General features: G+C 40.6%; 1 protein-coding gene across 1 annotated transcript in view; it reads right to left on the bottom strand.

Moving 5' to 3' along the window:
• Positions 1 to 18239, bottom strand: part of GRID1 (glutamate ionotropic receptor delta type subunit 1) — a gene marked incomplete at its 5' end in the record, with an annotated part of 689879 nt that overhangs the window by 220050 nt on the left and 451590 nt on the right. The window contains one exon of the mRNA XM_081328616.1: positions 10383 to 10588. Coding sequence (XP_081184742.1) covers positions 10383 to 10588 — 206 coding nt within the window. The remainder of the gene's footprint in view (positions 1 to 10382; positions 10589 to 18239) is intronic.

Here is an 18239-nt window from a genome sequence, read left to right on the forward strand (position 1 = left end):
TGTGCAGATGAAAGTTATGGGTGCTCCAACATTGGCGGTTTTCCAGAAGAAACTGGGCAGCCATTTGTCCCAAATGGGATAGGGTCTCCAAAGCATTGGACTAGAAGACCTCCAAGATCCCTTCGAAACCCTATTATTCTAGGTTCTTTGTTCAGAAAGAAAGCAGTTCCTGAGACAGCTTAATTTTAGGAGAAACCTTGGGGATTTCAACTGGTTTTAGAGATAGTGATATTGAAGCACCAAAATTAAAAAGGGCCCGATCAGTGTCATACATTCACAGCTATGTTTCTCAGTTTGCTGCGTCGGAACTGCTTGCAGAATTTGCAGTTTCAGAGCTGTTTGCAAACATAGCCCAGAGAGAGATACTTCAATAGTTCACCGTGGAATTAATTAGGACATAAATAACCAAATGCATGTACATTAATTACCATCATAGCTTGGATGTTCAAGCTCATATTATTCAGTTCATGGAGGTCTGCTCATTTCTAGGTTAGCAAAATCACCAAGATGTTGCTGGCAGCTTATTAATGTTTTATTTTTTGGGCAGCAAAGCTTTTAGGTTTGTGTACTGCATTTTTCCAAGGAAGAAACTCTAGCTTATATTTGGGCCTTTGACATTCTTAGGTATTTTGTCTTATTAAAGGGTTTTGTTTCCATTTCATCTACTTTAATTTAGACTGTTCCTTATTGTTTAGAGATATTTTATCTCTAAGTATGTAATACTGGCATTAAATCATGTAAAGTGACCATCACAAGCAAAATGATTAAATAAAATTTCACCATGCCATGGTATGAAAAACACTCATTGGCATTTACATAGTAATTCTACTGCTGACATTTAAAAAAAAGAAAGAATTGATCATAAAATATATGTATGGGGAAAAATATATAGTTGAACTGAAAGAGAAGGACAATCCTTCCATGTGTAACTTAAGGTTACATAGGATAATACTGCATACTATGTTTTAGTGTAAACTATGAAAAGAGATCGATCAGAAGGTCGGCAGTTTGGCGGGTTGAATCCCGAGTGACGCGTAACAGAGTGAGCGCCTGTTACTTGTCCCAGCTTCTGCCAACCTAGCAGTTCTAAAGCACGTAAAAATGCAAGTAGAAAAATAGGGACCACTACGGTGGGAAGGTAACAGCGTTCCGTGCGCCTTTGGCGTCTAGTCATGCCAGCCACATGACCACGGAGACGTCCTCGGACAAGCACTGGCTCTTCAGCTTTGAAACAGAGATGAGCACCGGCCCCTAGAGTCGGAAACGACTAGCACACAAGTGCGGGGGAACCTTTACCTATGAAAAGAGAGTGTTAGATTTACTTAGTTCACAGATTTAAGGTGAAGATACAATGGGAGAAAACATATATAAGATACTATGACTTCAGGAAGGAAGGAGGGAAGTGAAGTGGGCCAATGTTTAAGCATAGGGATTAGTTGGCTAATATTCTCTCCCAATAATTCAATTATTTCCATAAAGTATCAAGAGCACCACCATTCTAGAGTAGAAACAAGAGAAATATATGTATTGTGATAAAACAATACCACTGAATAAAAATGTCACAATTGAATGAAAAGTGTTGCTCCATTTATGGGTTGGGGCAGAGAGGGGGACCTAAGTATTTTTTAAAAATGAAACATGTTGACATTTCTCTCTAGAAATTCTCTGTAAATGGACTAAATTGATTCTTCAGGAAATAGGAAAGTAAGCTAGTTTCCTGTTGTATTTCTTGTAGGCAACATTTGCCATGCAACCTTTCCAGATCCCACCCACTTCAAGATAAATGAGAAGAAATGCCTCACCCCTAGCAAATGAGATAGGAATAACTGTTCTGTAGGACTTGCACACTGGTAGAATATTTGTAACTCAGCGTTAAACTGTCAAATGCTTGGTGTTTACTCAGCTTGATGGTTTTCTTGCAGATGTTTCATTACCAAACCAGTCATCATCATCATCATCATCATCATCATCATCATCATCATCATCATCATCATTATCATCAGTGCACTGATGATGTTATCTACTTTGGGTAAGGAAATGTCTGCAAGAAAACCACCAAGCTCAGAGAACATCAGGAACTTGAATAGTCACTTACTCCTTAACTCTGCCTAAATCCAGTTTGCTTTTTCTGGGAAAGTCTAATTATTTACTCCCCTGGCAATATCATATGTCCTAATCATCCCAACTGTGTCGCATTGCTACAAAAGGAACACAAGCTTTACCGTTAAATATTTATTTTCAGTGAAATGAGATAACTAAGATGCAAAGAGGCTGGATATTTCCACGAGGTTTCAGACAGTCATGTATCTCCAACTGAATGGTGAAGTGTTGACAGAAAAGCTACCATTTTAGAAGGTTCTTCTCTTCCCAGATAGGAACGTTGTTGAAAATCTGGAGATTTTGTATCTGCCAAAAATCCTAGCAATACTTCTACACTGGAAGAATTCAACAAAAGTGAACGAGCGGGAGACCCAAGAGCGAAATTCAAAGAGTCTCAGCTGACATAAAGGAAGTCTCTGAAAGCTGTTATTTCTTGAAAAGGAAGCATAAGACGTACTGATTAAAAGGGCATTCACACTTTTGTTCACCATTTTCCTATTCTGGATATGTAAACAACTGTGCATAAGTACCCCACTTTTAGTGGTGGGAATGTCAATATGGTGATTGCCATTTTCCCTTAGGTCAGGGGTGTCAAGCTCAATTTCATTGAGGGCCACATCAGCATTGCGGTTGCCCTCAGGGGGCCGGGTGGGTGTGGCCTACTGGGTGGGCGTGGCTAGAGTGGGCATGGCCTACTGGATGGGCGTGGCCAGCTCTACATCGTTGGCATCAAGGGTGCCTATGGGGGCCTGGGCAGGAGTGGGACAGATCTGAGGGTCTCTGGCAGAAGGAGGGTCTCTGGGCCAGAGCCAAGGCACTGGGGGCCGTTCCCTCACTGCTTCCAGGATGGCTTCACGGGCCACATGAAACCACTTCGCGGGCCGGATCCGGCCCCCGGGCCTTGTGTTTGACACGTCTGCCTTAGGTATTTTTGTTAGAATAGAATAGAACTGGAACGGACCTTGGAGGCCTTCTAGTCCAGCCCCCTGCTCAAGCAGGAGAACTTATACCATCTCAGATGAGTGACTGTCTAGCATCTTCTTAAAAATCTCCAGTGATGGAGTGCCCACGATTTCTGGGGGCAAGCTGTTCCACTTGTTAATTGTCCTCGCTATCAGGAAGTTTCTCCTTAATTCCAGGTTGCTTCTTTCTTTGATCAGTTTCCAACCATTGTTTCTCATCCTGCCCTCTAGTGCTTTGGAAAATAGCGTGACTCCCTCTTCTATGTGGCAGCCCCTCAAATACTGGAATAATGCTATCATGTCTTCCCTATTTCTTCTTTTCTTTAGACTAGCCAAACCCAGGTCCAGCAGCCCTCTCTTGCTATGTTTTAGCCTCCAGGCCTTTGATCATCTTAGTTGCTCTTCTCTGAATTTTGTCCAAACTCTCAACATCCTTTTTGTGATATGGTGACCAAAATTGGCTGCAGTATTCCAGGTGTGGTCTTACTAGGGTTTTATAAAGCGGTACTAATACCTCACCTGATCTTGATTCTATGCCTCTGTTTATACAGCCCATTTCTATGGTTTGGGGGCTTTAATTCTCTGTTAGCCACACAGAGTTGCAATTTGCAAATAGAGGAGCCAGATAGGTAAATCATCTAAGTAAATAAGCGAAGAGAGAAAGATGTCAATCCAGGATTAAATCAGGGGAAAGTGGCAGCAAATGGTTGCAAACTATCGGAATATTAATTTTTTGCGGGCAGATAATATTCCAACAGTCTTACTTAAGCACACCCCATTTTGCCCTAAGAATAACAGCAGGCTAAACCCACCCAGAACCCTAATATAATACAGGTAGTCCTCAACTTACAACAGTTTGTTTAGTGACATTACAAAGTGACTTATGACTGTTTTTTTACACTTATGACCATTGCAGCATCCCAATGATCCCGCCATCAAAATTCGGTTGCTTGGCAACTGATTCATATTTATGATGGTTGCACAGCGTCCCAGGTTTGTGCGATCAACTTTTGCGACCTTTTGACAAGCAAAGTCAATGGGGAAGCCAGATTCACTTCGCAACCATGTCACTAACTTAACAACTGCAATTGTTCACTTAACAACTGTTGCAAGAAATATCATAAAATGGGGCAAAACACACTTAACAAATGTCTCACTTAGCAACATAAATTTTCGGCTCAATTGTTGGCGGTAAGTCGAAGACTCCCTGTATTACAAAACTGATGCCAAAGAAATGTAACATTTTGAGAGAATTTTTAAGTGTGCTGTTCTTCCCTGGAACAATTCTAAGACAATTAACATTAACAGTTAATTCAGTTCTAACCCTATAATGGAAAAAGTCCTTTTTTTAAGTCTGGGCCTTTTCCTGCCCACTCCCCAGCTATGGATGGAATGAATCTAAAGGTCACATCATTCACTCAGGCAGAAACAAGATTTAGATTATTCCTGATTAATTGAACATCCAGAATTATTGGAATACTATCTGCAGTATTTTCCATCAACATCACTTGAAATTCTCTATTAAAAAGGATTACAAGCAGAGTAATGAAATAGTAATTTGCATGTGTTCAGATTAACTTGATTGTCTGCATTCAAAAGATTCCCACCACTGGAGATTCTAACATGAAAGATAAATTTATCTCAAGCGCAGCTTTATTTACGGCCATTGCTCTAAGTACCTGACACAATTTTGCCCTTTGCACTCAAAACCAATTATTATTAAATTTAAAAGGCTATCAAACATCTGGATCGTGCCAGGCATGGCTTTCTTGGTTACATAGAAAGAACAATGGCTAATAAAGCAATTTACAAAACACAGGCTATTACATGCTGAAATGGTCAGGCTCTGGAGACCCAGAAGCCAGCTTACATTGCTGGTCACAGATCGGGTGGAAGAATAGCCTGGAAAATCAGAGCTGGAAAAAGGGAAACACATAAATATCACAAATACATACATTAAAGTTGGGGCTGCTGACCTTGGCCTGATACATTCTGAAAACAATGAAGTTAAACTAGACTCAAGCCATCCAATTAGCTATCGGTGCCTGATTGACAGATTTCCCATGAAATTCAGAAGGAATTAGACAAGATTTTTTTTTTAATAAGAGGAACAAGAAAGACAAAAAGTCTGGGTAGCTGATGTGACACTACCTGGAGCCAACAGAAGCAAAGAGAAAGAACAGGAGAAAAATCACAAAATACAAAAACCTCCAAGTAAAAAGAGGAACAACTATTGCAAAAGAAAGCAAAGGTTGCACCAATAGTAATAAGGAGCCTTGGGTGCAATCCTAAAATAGCTGGGGCACCACTTGAACACCATCGACACTGACAAATTCACAACGGGTCAATCACAAAAGGCAGGTTTACTCAGAACAGGTTCCATCCTGCGACAATATCTGTAACGCCATCAAACATCCACCTCTGCCTATCCAGATTCTTGGAAAGGACTCAATCAGTGGATAAAAATGCCAACTTCAATCTTAACGTCTGGCTAACGGCGCAACAGATCATCGTAATAAAGATATTAGTCACATGCCTCAAATCATTGTTTTAAATATTTAACTCTTTTCAGTTTTGGTCTAAGCAAAACTAGACTAAGGGTATTTTAATGATATCTGTATTGCTATCAAGCCACCAAGAATCTCCTTGGATTGCAATTGGGGGACAAATATAATGATTATATATAAAAGAATGCCAACTTCCCGAAGACCAGTCAATGGAAACCAAGGGACAGTATTTCCTGGAACTCTTTCCTGGAACCTAATGGTGATATGAATTATTGCAGCCCAGATGTGGCATTTATACGCTGATCATCATCAGATCATCTTCCTTAATCTGACAATATCACTCGCCTCCTAAATAGGTCACTGGATTTGGGAAGCCATTTAAGTCATAGAACTCAACTTTGCTTCTCCTCAAAGCTCTAAATTGGGGATAAATCTTACCCTCCTGCCAAGGTGCTAGTGACCTTTAGTCAAAGCACTGGTGTTTCTCCTGAGCTTCCAAACTTTATCTATTCTACTCACATTACAAGGGAGATCATTCTGATGAACATCAAATTACAGAAGTGGGTTGTTGTTGTTTTTGCTCCTCACTACCTTGAAAGAAAAAGGGACGTGGTTGCTCAGTGGGTTAGGACGCTGAGCTTGTCAATCAGAAGGTTGGCAGTTTGGCGGGTCGAATCCCAAGTGCTGCATAACAGAGTGAGCGCCTGTTACTCGTCCCAGCTTCTGCCAACTTAGCAGTTCGAAAGCACATAAAAATGCAAGTAGAAAAATAGGGACCACTACGATGGGAAGGTAACAGCGTTCCGTGCGCCTTTGGCGTCTAGTCATGCCGGCCACATGACCATGGAGATGTCCTCGGACAAGCACTGGCTCTTCGGCTTTGAAATGGAGATGAGCACCGGCCCCTAGAGTCGGAAACGACTAGCATGCATGTGCAGGGGAACTTCTACCTTTACCTTTACCTTTACCTTGAAAGAGACCAGGAGACCAGAACATGACATCAGGTGTCAGGTGATGCCAGCAGTTATATAAATTGCATGGATACACAAATTGTTGTCTGTGTTTTTTCAAGTCAGCAGAGCTATGATTCAAAACTTAATTCCATTGCAAGTTAGACCAAGGAAAGGTAGTGTTTCATACATATTCAACCATAACATGTGTGGTGTGCCTTATGTTCTCTGCCATTGTGGCTTGCAAAAGGGTTTTATCTCATGAAGTCAACAACTAGGGCTTAATGTTGGGTGTCAAATGAGTTCTAGGTTATACTAATATTTGCACAGTTCTCTGATTTTATTTTAGACTTTCTCTATTGCAGAGTGTTTTGATGAAGAAGAAAAATACACATCCATCAACAGTGAATTGGACCGTTTGATCCCAATTTTTATTTTAATCTCATTTTAAACAGAGGAAGTCTTAAATCTTAACTTTGGTCTCAGGACCAAATTGGGATAACACTGGAATTGTGGTGCCGCCCTTCAGAAACACATTAATCACACTATTTCCAACATCACAGATCAACGCGTCTTAGTCGTATCATCCATCCCCAGTTTCTTCCCTCATTTCTAAGACTTTAGAAGCAGAGATGAAAATAATACCAAGCAGAGATGCATAGTAAAAGCCATGTAGCCTCCAGCCCTCTCACTTAGCTCCCATGAAGAAGGGAAAAAAGGAAGGGGAGCAAATTTCCCCCTTTTTAGGATCTGGATACTTTAAAGATGACTCATCTATTAATATTTCGCCATTGCCTGGCTCTTATGTAACCATCATTTTTGGTTCTGGCCGAGTTCTTTCTCTGAACAGCTCGGCCGTTGATTCCCACACAAAAGCCTTTCCAGTCTTTCAAAGACAAAAGATAGATTGTACCAAAAGGATATGATGCCTAGCTATCTTTCCCGCAGAATAGCTCCCAGGCCTTGATGGCATGATAGAAACTGATCCAGGTCACCCAGACCTCACAAGAATGGGACAATATCTCTTTTTTTTCCCAAACCTATTAAAAATCCATTTTATCTCAAATGCCACACTTCAACCCGAGTAAAAAAAATGCTGTATTTCCTTCCCCCAGGGACTGTAATACTGTGCAGGTGGCTCACGGGTTCATAAATAGTATATAGAGTTAAGTAACCTGCTAACTTCCATATGGCCTATATGATTGCCAAATTATCCCCTTTAGCATATTTCAAAGGCATACAGCCTTTAAAAAGATTACATAGTTCCATTATTCAACTTTTCGTCTCCTAAAGCTTTGCTGAATCAATCAAGATTCAGTAACAGAAGATTTTTTTTTTTTTGGAACAAATTACTTCTTCATTCAGCCCAGACGTATATTCCTGCAGGGATCTGGAAAAATATCAGGATCATTAGCCTAATAATTCCTGTAATGTCCCTTTTTCTCTATGGAAGGTCTGAGCAGCATGATAATTTAGTGCATTACCCTTTAAACTTCACATCCTGCAGGGCCGTTGCCTTTCTAACATGTGAATGGCAAGCCTGAATATTAGGAGAAGTTATGTATTTTGGAGGGCAGCGGTTGAAAAGCACATAATGAAATATTGCTGCTGGAATGAATAGAAATATAGCACAGTCCTTAATTTATCCAGCTTCTTTTCAGCAAGCGTGAAAGGCAGCTTGGAAGAGCATCCTTTGATATGTTGGAAGACCACGAATGTATATAAGGGAAGCAATTTCAAAGCACCCTGGAAAACCTTAAATTAGCTGAAATGGTGTCAACAGCTCACTGTGATGTTTCCAATGAAGGATGGAAAAATCAAGCGCGTGTGCGGAACGAAACCCAGGGCCCTTTGACAGAACAATGGGGAACAACCTCTCTAAAAAGATTACCTTGCATATCTTTCTTAAGTTTTCAAACCCCACAATGCAACATACAGAGTTCGGATTCCAGAGTATGTTGTCATAATTCTCAGGGTACAATGAAACTTGTGTCCATTGGACCCAGGGCCCACACAAGGCCTTAAATATGCAAGTTGGTAAGATCAAAACAAATCCCATTTCAGTCCAGCGTTTTCTCATGAAAGCCGATAAAATCCTCTCAGATACTCACAAAAGCAAGAAATGGAGACACACCCCCTCTGCAACTATGGCTCCCTTACAACTGATATTTAGAGGTAGGTTTTCCACAACTCAGATGTAACCCTAGGTCAAGGGTAGGCACCCTCAGCTCTTTTATGACTCATGGACTTCAACTCCCAGAATTCCTGAGTCAGCTGACTCAGGAATTCTGGGAGCTGAAGTCCAGGAGTCATAAAAGAGCCGAGGTTGCCTACCCCTGCCCTAGGTCTTCAAAACCTCTGGATTGGTCTTTCATTGAGATATTTAATCCCATTCCATTAGTGGCCATTGCTATATTTTGATATGATGGATTCCAGAGGTTAATAGTGCAATGTATACCACTGAAGTAGGAAGCCATGTTTTCTTTGTTCTAATTTTTCTTCTATTTGTTTCTTTGGCTGATCTTTAAAAGCTAAACAGTTTTATACCTGGCTGCTATTTAGAAAGCATAACAAAACAAAGAAAGAAAACAAAACAGGGTTGTAGATGTGACTGGGAAATATTAAAAATGAAAAAAAAAGCATCTTGGAAGAAAGCAGTGAAAATTCATTTCATATTCTCTCCAGGAAAGGAAATAATCAAAAAGCAACAGTCTACGTTTTGCAAGCAAACGAGACAACCACCAATTGGTTAATAAATAAAACGTTAAATATAGGTTCAGGCCCTGGTAAACCATAACAATGTTCCACATTTGATAAACCATAAAAAGACAAATAAAGTAAATTAAAATTGTATCCTCTTTTTATCTGATCTATTGCATTTATGGGAACTTTGTTTTTTGATTTTTCAAATTGCTCTAAATCAATTTCATTAAAGAGACAGAGAGAAAAAAATATCAACCAATGAGAACGTTATTCCACATAGCAATGATAACTAGATAGTTATCAAATACAAATGTGTATTATGTAATATTATATTATTCAATCTAAACAAAGCAGAAACTAAAAAAGAACATGTTTAGACAGCTTTCTGCACTCTGACCCTTTTTGATTTTATGAGCTTCCGTAATTCTTTATTCCCATTCCCTCAAAATGAGCAATTAACTGTTCCTCATAATTCCATGTGAAGATTAATTAGCTGATGATCCCTGTCAAAAATACATTATTGATTCATTTATATATATGATAGCATTCATTAAAATATTAATTCATCAAAAAATTACTTTTCCATAGGGGTAATTCATCAGATCCACTATAAAAAAAATGAAATATCAGTCCATTTCAAAACATACATGCGTCTTTGCCTTACTACATCAAACTTGTGGTACTAGGATTTTAACAACCACAGCAGTGATGAATGTGACGTAAGCTTTGCCCAAAAAGGAAAACACCAGGTTAGCATAAATAAATGTAGTATAAATAAGGGAAATGTATGGAACCATTTTCCAAATAAGCTGATCACACCCCATAATCACTCCTATCAGTGAAGAGCAGTGCTTTTTTTGTAAAAGAAAAAGGTGCCGGAACTCACACATGTCATACAACCCGCCTTGCCTACCCTACAAGGTTCCATCCAAAAAAGGTGCCGGAACTCCGTTCTGAGTGTTCTAAGAGAAAAAAAGCCTTGGTGAAGAGTATCCAGTTGTGTTCATCTATCAATCACATGAACATGGATAGCAGATAAGATTTTCCTTACATTTGCATCTTTAAAGCTATTAGATCGGTGAGGAACATCAACAAGAAGGGAGAAAACACTTCTCTTACGACTTTCGGTTAAGAAAAGATTCCAGGAAGACAGCACTAACCTCATTGATGAACGTCTGGGCTCCCCTTGGGCTCAGAAGCAAGATGGCTCTCCGTAACGTATCTCGATAGCGGTTCAGCTCTTCCGTTCTCATGGAAGTAAAAAGGCTGGCAAAAACCCTGCTGATGTTTCTGTCTACTTTTTGTAAAGACACGTCAAGTCCCAGCTTTGAAGCCTGATCCAGAAATCCTTGTAGGCCACGAATATCTGCCAAAGAGAAACAGAAATCACTCTTTAGGTCTCTCAGAAAAAAAGAACGTAGTTCTAGGAAGCCATGTCAAAGGTCAAAAAACAGAGATGTCCCTTGGCTTGTCGAAGAGACCTCTTTTAGCCTGCTGGATTTCACTCTGAATAAACCTAAATCTCATTGGAAATCCCTTGTTTGAAAGGGAGTGTGACATTCCTGAAATAGGAAACAAAACACAACTCAAAGTAGGTATGTAATAATTGAATATTTACTTTTTCCTGGGTTTTTTTTTAATCCCATTTATATCCCGCCCTTCTCCAAAGACTCAGGGCGGCTTACAATCTAAGAAGCACAAATCAATGTGCTTAGCAATAGCCTTCATTCTATGTATATGCCTGCTTCTTAGGGCTTTCACACACACACACCCCAAGCGGCATTATTACAAAGTCAGCTTAATTGCCCCCAACAATCTGGGTCCTCATTTTACCTACCTCGGAAGGATGGAAGGCTGAGTCAACCTTGAGCCTGGTGGGACTCGAACCTGCACTAATTGCAGGCAGCTGGTGTTACTTAAGGAGGCATTAGCCCACTGCTCCACCAAGGCTCTTTTAACTTCCCTCCAGAATCTACCCATCGTTCTTTCTGATGGTGAGCCCGCAATTTCAAGGGCATTTGAGAAATGCTTGGACTGCCCCAATTAGCGTCACGGCTGGCTGTATGCTGGGTAGGTTTCCACAGCGGCACGGACACTCTTGGGAGCCTCCCGATACTCCCATATCACACCTCTCCTCCGTGCGCTGCACTGGCTTCCGGTTGCCTTCCGTGTGAAGTTCAAGGTGCTAATAATGACATACAAAGCCCTACATGGCATGGGTCCGGACTACCTACGGGAGCACCTTCTGCCAATGTCAGCACCCCACCGTCCTGTGCGCTCCCACAGAGAGGGCCTCCTCAGGGTGCCACCGCTCAAGGAATGTCGGCTGGTGGCCCCCAGGGGGAGGGCATTCTCAGTGGGTGCGCCAGCCCTCTGGAACAGCTTACCAACCGAAATCCGGATGGCCCCCGACCTCCGTACCTTCCGACGCGACTTAAAAACTTTCCTGTTCCAGCAGTCCGGCCTGGCATGATAGCGTTAATTGGGGTCCCAGTTTGTTTTCACTATTGTTTTTATTATTTTTATTGTTCATCTGTATACCTTCCTTCCTCTGTACACCGCCCCGAGTCCCTCAGGAGAAGGGCGGTTTATAAAAACTAATAAATAAATAAATAAATAAATAAATAAACATCCTGTTATGTACTGAGCTTCTGGGGGTTTAATCACGTGTGCTGCTGGAGAACTAACGGTTCTCCAGTAACCCAGACAGGACGTCTCCAGTCCTGGCAGCAGTTAACGTGGCGGGAATAATGGGTTCAATCTGATTGGTTGTTCAGAGCATGTGGACTATATATATATTGTGCAACGTTACCCCAAAGCCCCAGTACAGTACAGTCTTAGTTACAATAAAGCTATGTTTCTTCTGTACTCATCTGCCTGGCGTCTTCCCTGCTCTTCAGAACCCACAACACAACACATCCTATTCACTCACATAGAGGTATCTTCTACAATATGCCATCAGTCCCCTTTCCAAGTTAATTTTATTTCAGGGGTCTTGGTGGTCTCTGAGCTTGGTTTTTTTTCTTGCAGACCTTTCAATACCCAGACTAGGTAACATCATGCATGCAGTAATTTGGGTAATGAAATGTCTTCAAGAAAACAACCAAGCTCAGAGACCACCAAGGACCCCTCATTTCAACCCTGATCTACAAATTATCTCATTCATTTGTAATTTTATTTCAGCGGGCATTCCCTGCAAACAAGAGCGGTGCAGAATCCATGCCCCTTGTTTATATCTGCTGCAGGTAGTTAAATTTCCAACTTCTACCATGGAAATGTTCCCCTTCAAAACACCCCTCCAAACCACAAGAGCACCTCAGTGCCAGTCCTGAGATACAAAATAGGGGCTCTTTTTCAGCACACTAGGATTAGTGTGAAAGCTTTATGTTTTAAGGAAAGCAGACAAAGCCTCGGGGGCTTCAGGCATTTTGACACATGGGAAGGAAAAAAAGCCTATCAGTTCTCACTGGGACACTGCCAACCACAAACAGACCTGCCCTCAAGGACTTCGATGGAGAGTTGTGCTGCCCATGCCCTAATTTATTTATTTTTTTATAAAACTTATAGCCTGCCCATCTTACCTCAAGGTAACTCAGGGCGGCTTATAATCAGTTGTGGTTTATGGCATCTCCCCATCCTTTCGTCTATCTGTGCTGAAGTTCCTGGAATCGACACAGGCTGATTTCAATTGTGCTTATCAATTATCACTACAGGATTCTGGCTTTTTTTATCATTCTGAATTACTATGCCTAAACCCTGAAGTGTGTGTGTGTGTGTGTGTGTGTGTGTATGTATATATACTATATATGTTAAATGCTTGTTAACTATTTTAGATTACCTTGCTAGGCCCCAAACATGGGACAAATCTTTATTCCCTGTTTCAGCCTAACCGAAGGCCATCGACAGGCAGTAGTCACAACAGTGACAGCTCATATTTGTGTAAATTGCTAACAAAGAATTGAAGGGACACTAATATGGCCATTTCAAACTCATTTGTTCTCATCAGTCAGCCATACCCTTCTGAGATTTGAACCTGGGCCGATTGCACATTAGGCAATTGTTCTAACCTTTAGGCCACAGGCTCTTTCTCGCTTTGTTAGCGGAGAGGCAAGGGAGATATGTTTTAAGTATTTGTTAAGTAGTTTAGAATACCTTGCTAGGCCCCAAACACGGGACAAATCTTATTGCCTATTTCAGCCTAACCCTGTTGTGACTACAGCCTGTGGATGGCGTTGGGTTCGGCTGAAACAGGCAATAAGATTTGTCCCGTGTTTGGGACCTAGCAAGGTAATCTAAATAGTTAACAAGCATTTCATATATATATATATATATATATATATATATATATATATATATATATATATATATATATATATATATATATATATATATATATATATATATATATATATGTGTGTGTGTGTGTGTGTGTGTGTGTGTGTGTGTGTGTGTGTGTGTGTGTGTGTAAATTTTTTGGCTTGCTAACAAAGAATAAAGGGAGACCGATATGATCATTTCAAACTTATTTGTTCTCATCAGTCAGCCATACTCTTCTGAGATTCGAACCTGGGCCGACTGCGTCTTAAGCAGTTGTTTTAAACTCTAGGCCACAGGCTGGCTCTCGCTCTCTCTGTTAGCTGAGAAGCAAGGAAGATATGTGTTAAATGTTTGTTAAGCATTCAGAATACACTTGCTTAGAGGTTAAAACAACTGCTTAAGACGCAGTCGGCCCAGGTTCGAATCTCAGAAGGGTATGGCTGACTGATGAGAACAAATAAGTTTGAAATGATCATATCAGTCTCCCTTTATTCTTTGTTAGCAAGCCAAAAAAATTACACAAATATGAGCTGCCACTGCTGTCGCTACTGCCTGTAGATGGCCTTGGGCTAGGCTGAAACAGGAAATAAGATTTGTCCCGTGTCTGGGACTAAGCAAGTGTATTCTGAATGCTTTCACACACACACGCACACACACACAGATATATTGCAACAGTCACACCTTGCTCCACTTCTTTTAAAAAGGCAATCACTGCAACTAACAAGGAGGCAATCACAAACAAAATAAAACCAGGGATTATATGCAGGTTCCTGAAGATCATTGATGGTGCTTTTCAGCAAGAGAATACGGATTTTCAAAGCTGCCACATGTTAGTATTTGAAACTGCAGCCTCAATGTGGGTTCATTAAGCTTGGGGTGACAAACCTCAAAAAACCCAACTGGTTGGAATGAATATGCAGAGAATTACAGTATTATAGATTAAATATCTGAGAACTCTGATTACTCTCATAGCTGTTTTCTATACACTTTGGAATATTAATAAAAATACCATGGGTGCATTTTCCTAGCTCAAATGCATGTTGTTGATCTAAATTTTCTTTTCTAAATTCCAGTGCTTATTCTAAAAGTGAAAACCTGCTTGTGAAGAAAGATGAATGAAGAGGCTGACCTTTTAGAATAAATTCTATTTTCTCCTAACCTGTTGGTGGGAAAACTGCAATATTAGAAGCAAACAAGACTATTTGAAATGGGGGCTAGCATTAACGTTTGAACTTCAGGGTTTGTGCATTGAGAGGGAAGGTATTTTGACTTTGCTTCAAAAAAGAACAAGCATTAAAATGAAAATCCAAGACCCACCAAATTTCAGAGCAAGAAAATCACACATGGTACAGAAATATTTTGAAATGATAATGATGTTAACTTAATCTGCAAGCCTAAATTATGAATCTGGGATGATCGGTGCCCATCACTGAAGTGCAAATTACAGCCCCCCCCCAACCAAGGTTGGAATTTCTTGCCCTCAAAGTCTGACTTTGCTGTTCACAAACAAACTGCCAAAGGGGTACACAGGACTAGGTAAACTGTCTCAAGAAAGTCAGAAGTTCCTACAAAAGGAGCAAAACAAAACAGGCTATAAATCAGGAACATAACTGTGAAACAGTCCAATTGCCAAGGCAAACTGATAAACAGCGTCTTCAAGGAGAAAGAATTTATGAAGATTGGATTTAAGCAGCATGACTTTGGTTTTTCTAGAGGTTTTTATAGCTGATGCTTCTCTTGACCGTTATCTGTTACAGCTCAGTTCTGTTTTGAGTAATTCCAGGAAGTTGGAGTTTGTATCTTTTTTTCCTCCTTAAGCTGTACTTACAGGGTTCTCTCTGGAAGTCTTCATACATACTGTAGGTCTACATTCCCAGGAAGCATTCCAGATCTTTCCCTCTTAAAGACAGCTGGAGGCAAGTCTGGCTGTTCTTCAGTTAGATACTACCTGTGTTCAAGTCTCTCCTTTAATTTCAAACCACATTTGAGTCAGAACTGAAAGTTTTCGCTTTATATGCTTTTGAAAAAAAAATGATTCCTGGACAATTCCTCCTCCTTATAAAATTAATCGGATTCCTCAGACAATCTGAATTGAAGATATCTTTCAAAACTTTAAATGCATGTACAAAATTGCCTACCTCTTTAACAAAGGGATCAATGGAAGGAGAATTTTAATTTTAATTTTAATTGGGGTTTTTATTTGTTCAGGGATTGATATAATTTTTTTTAATTGTTTTTAACTTTTGTATTTTTTGTTTTAATCACCCTGTAAACCGCCCTGAGCCCTTCGGGAAAGGGAGGTATATAAATACAATAAAATAAATAAAATAAAATAAATAAATAAATAATATACATTAAATGAAGCCCTGGGAAACAAAATATTTCACCATTGTTGGGTCATACAAATGTGGGGTGGACAAATATTCCTACTTGGGGTTGTTAGGGATGGTTCCTAGAAGGATGAAGACTTTGGAGCCTGTTAGGTAAGCATTGAGTTTCAATCTTGTTCATTATCAGTGAAGAGAACTTGTGGATTGATGAAGAAAGCCAGAACATATTTGCCTTAATGTATGAGGCATTATATTGGTTGTTAATGGGGAATAATTCAGTAACTGGAAGACTTATAACCATTCTTTTCAACATGTTTGCTAAAAAGAGCACTGTGAGAATAGTCCTCATCTTAGGAGAAGATATCTCTTCCATTCAGATGTGTGAAGAAAATCGAATCCAACTTCTTTCTTCATTTGAAATAAACTGACTTGCCTACCATGTAGGTATACTAAATGGTTGACTTGCTTTTCTTTTTCCAAAAGTTGTGAAATGCTCAGTGGGTTAGGACGCTGAGCTTGTCGATCAGAAGGTTGGCAGTTTGGCGGGTCGAATCCCGAGTGCCGCGTAACAGAGTGAGCGCCTGTTACTCGTCCCAGCTTCTGCCAACCTAGCAGTTTGAAAGCACGTGAAAATGCAAGTAGAAAAATAGGGACCACGCCGGTGGGAAGGTAACAGCGTTCCGTGCGCCTTTGGCGTCTAGTCATGCCGGCCACATGACCACGGAGACGTCCTCGGACAAGCGCTGGCTCTTCGGCTTTGAAACGGAGATGAGCACCGGCCCCTAGAGTCGGAAACGACTAGCACGCATGTGCGGGGGAACCTTTACCTTTACCTTTTATCAGCAGAGAGTCTGCAGTGATAAAAATTAACCCTATTTCCTTGGTTTGACTTAAATGTGCTTGCACCAGCTTCTGAATAAATCTCATTTCCATCATCAAATTTACAGCGCATCTTAAAAAGAGCCTTGGTGGAGCAGTGGGCTAATGCCTCCTTAAGTAACACCAGCTGCCTGCAATTAGTGCAGGTTTGCATCCCACCAGGCTCAAGGTTGACTCAGCCTTCCATCCTTCCGAGGTAGGTAAAATGAGGACCCAGATTGTTGGGGGCAATTAAGCTGACTTTGTAATAATGCCGCTTGGGGTGTGTGTGAAAGCCCTAATAAGCAGGCATATACATAGAATGAAGGCTACTGCTAAGCTTGTAAGCCGCCCTGAGTCTTCGGAGAAGGGCGGGATATAAATGGAATTAAAAATAAATAAAAAATAAAAAATCTTTCCAGTTCATTGGGTGATAAAGTACCAGCCTTTGATAAATATTTACCTGAGAGACGAACGTCCTGCCTGTACCCATTTAAATGGCTACATTTTTGCATCTGTCTTATGCATTTCCTCTCGTTGGGGAAAGTATCAAAGGATATCAGTTCTTCCCAGTACATATTACATTTTCATTGTCCTACAAGCTCACTGATTCTCTATTTACCTTTAACAGCTACACATCACACTTTATCTTATTGGCATTTATTGTTAGTCCAAGTGGACGACTCCAATTTTCCAAGCTAGCGAAGAGTATCATTATTACCTCTTGGGCCTCTGACATGATTTACGTAAACTATGGAGCTTAACTTTAGATCAGAACAACTTCCAATATAAACAACTGGTTTGAAGGTTTAGGATATATTTTTAAAAAGCTGTCTAGTCTTGTCACTATAAAATAAAGGCAAAGTTTGATCACAAAGGGCTCCCATTTCCTATGTATTTCCATAAAACGGCCTGAGCTTTTCAATCATATTGTTGTCGTTGTTTTTTTAAATTGTAAACTACCAAGGGACCTGATAAATCAGGGCCATGATAAAGTACATAAATAGGTAAAGGTAAAGGTAAAGGTAAAGGTTCCCCCGCACATGCGTGCTAGTCGTTTCCGACTCTAGGGGCCGGTGCTCATCTCCGTTTCAAAGCCGAAGAGCCAGCGCTTGTCCGAGGATGTCTCCGTGGTCATGTGGCCGGCATGACTAGACACCAAAGGCGCACGGAACGCTGTTACCTTCCCACCGTAGTGGTCCCTATTTTTCTACTTGCATTTTTACATGCTTTCAAACTGCTAGGTTGGCAGAAGCTGGGACGAGTAACAGGCGCTCACTCTGTTACGCGGCACTCGGGATTTGACTCGCCAAACTGCCGACCATTTGATCAACAAGCTCAGCGTCCTAACCCACTGAGCCACCGCGTCCCTCCTCATAAATAGGTGTTCATTTAATCCTGCCTGGATGTCTTCTGCTCACTAAGAATGGGACTGGCTCAATCCTGCAAAAGAAGGGAACAGAGAAGTCGGTATAATTAGGGGAAGAAAGATATTGCAAATGCTTGCAAATT

The sequence above is a fragment of the Vipera berus genome (genome assembly GCF_964194415.1).
Source record: "Vipera berus genome assembly, chromosome: 5".
In the NCBI taxonomy this organism is placed as follows: Eukaryota; Metazoa; Chordata; class Lepidosauria; order Squamata; family Viperidae; genus Vipera; species Vipera berus.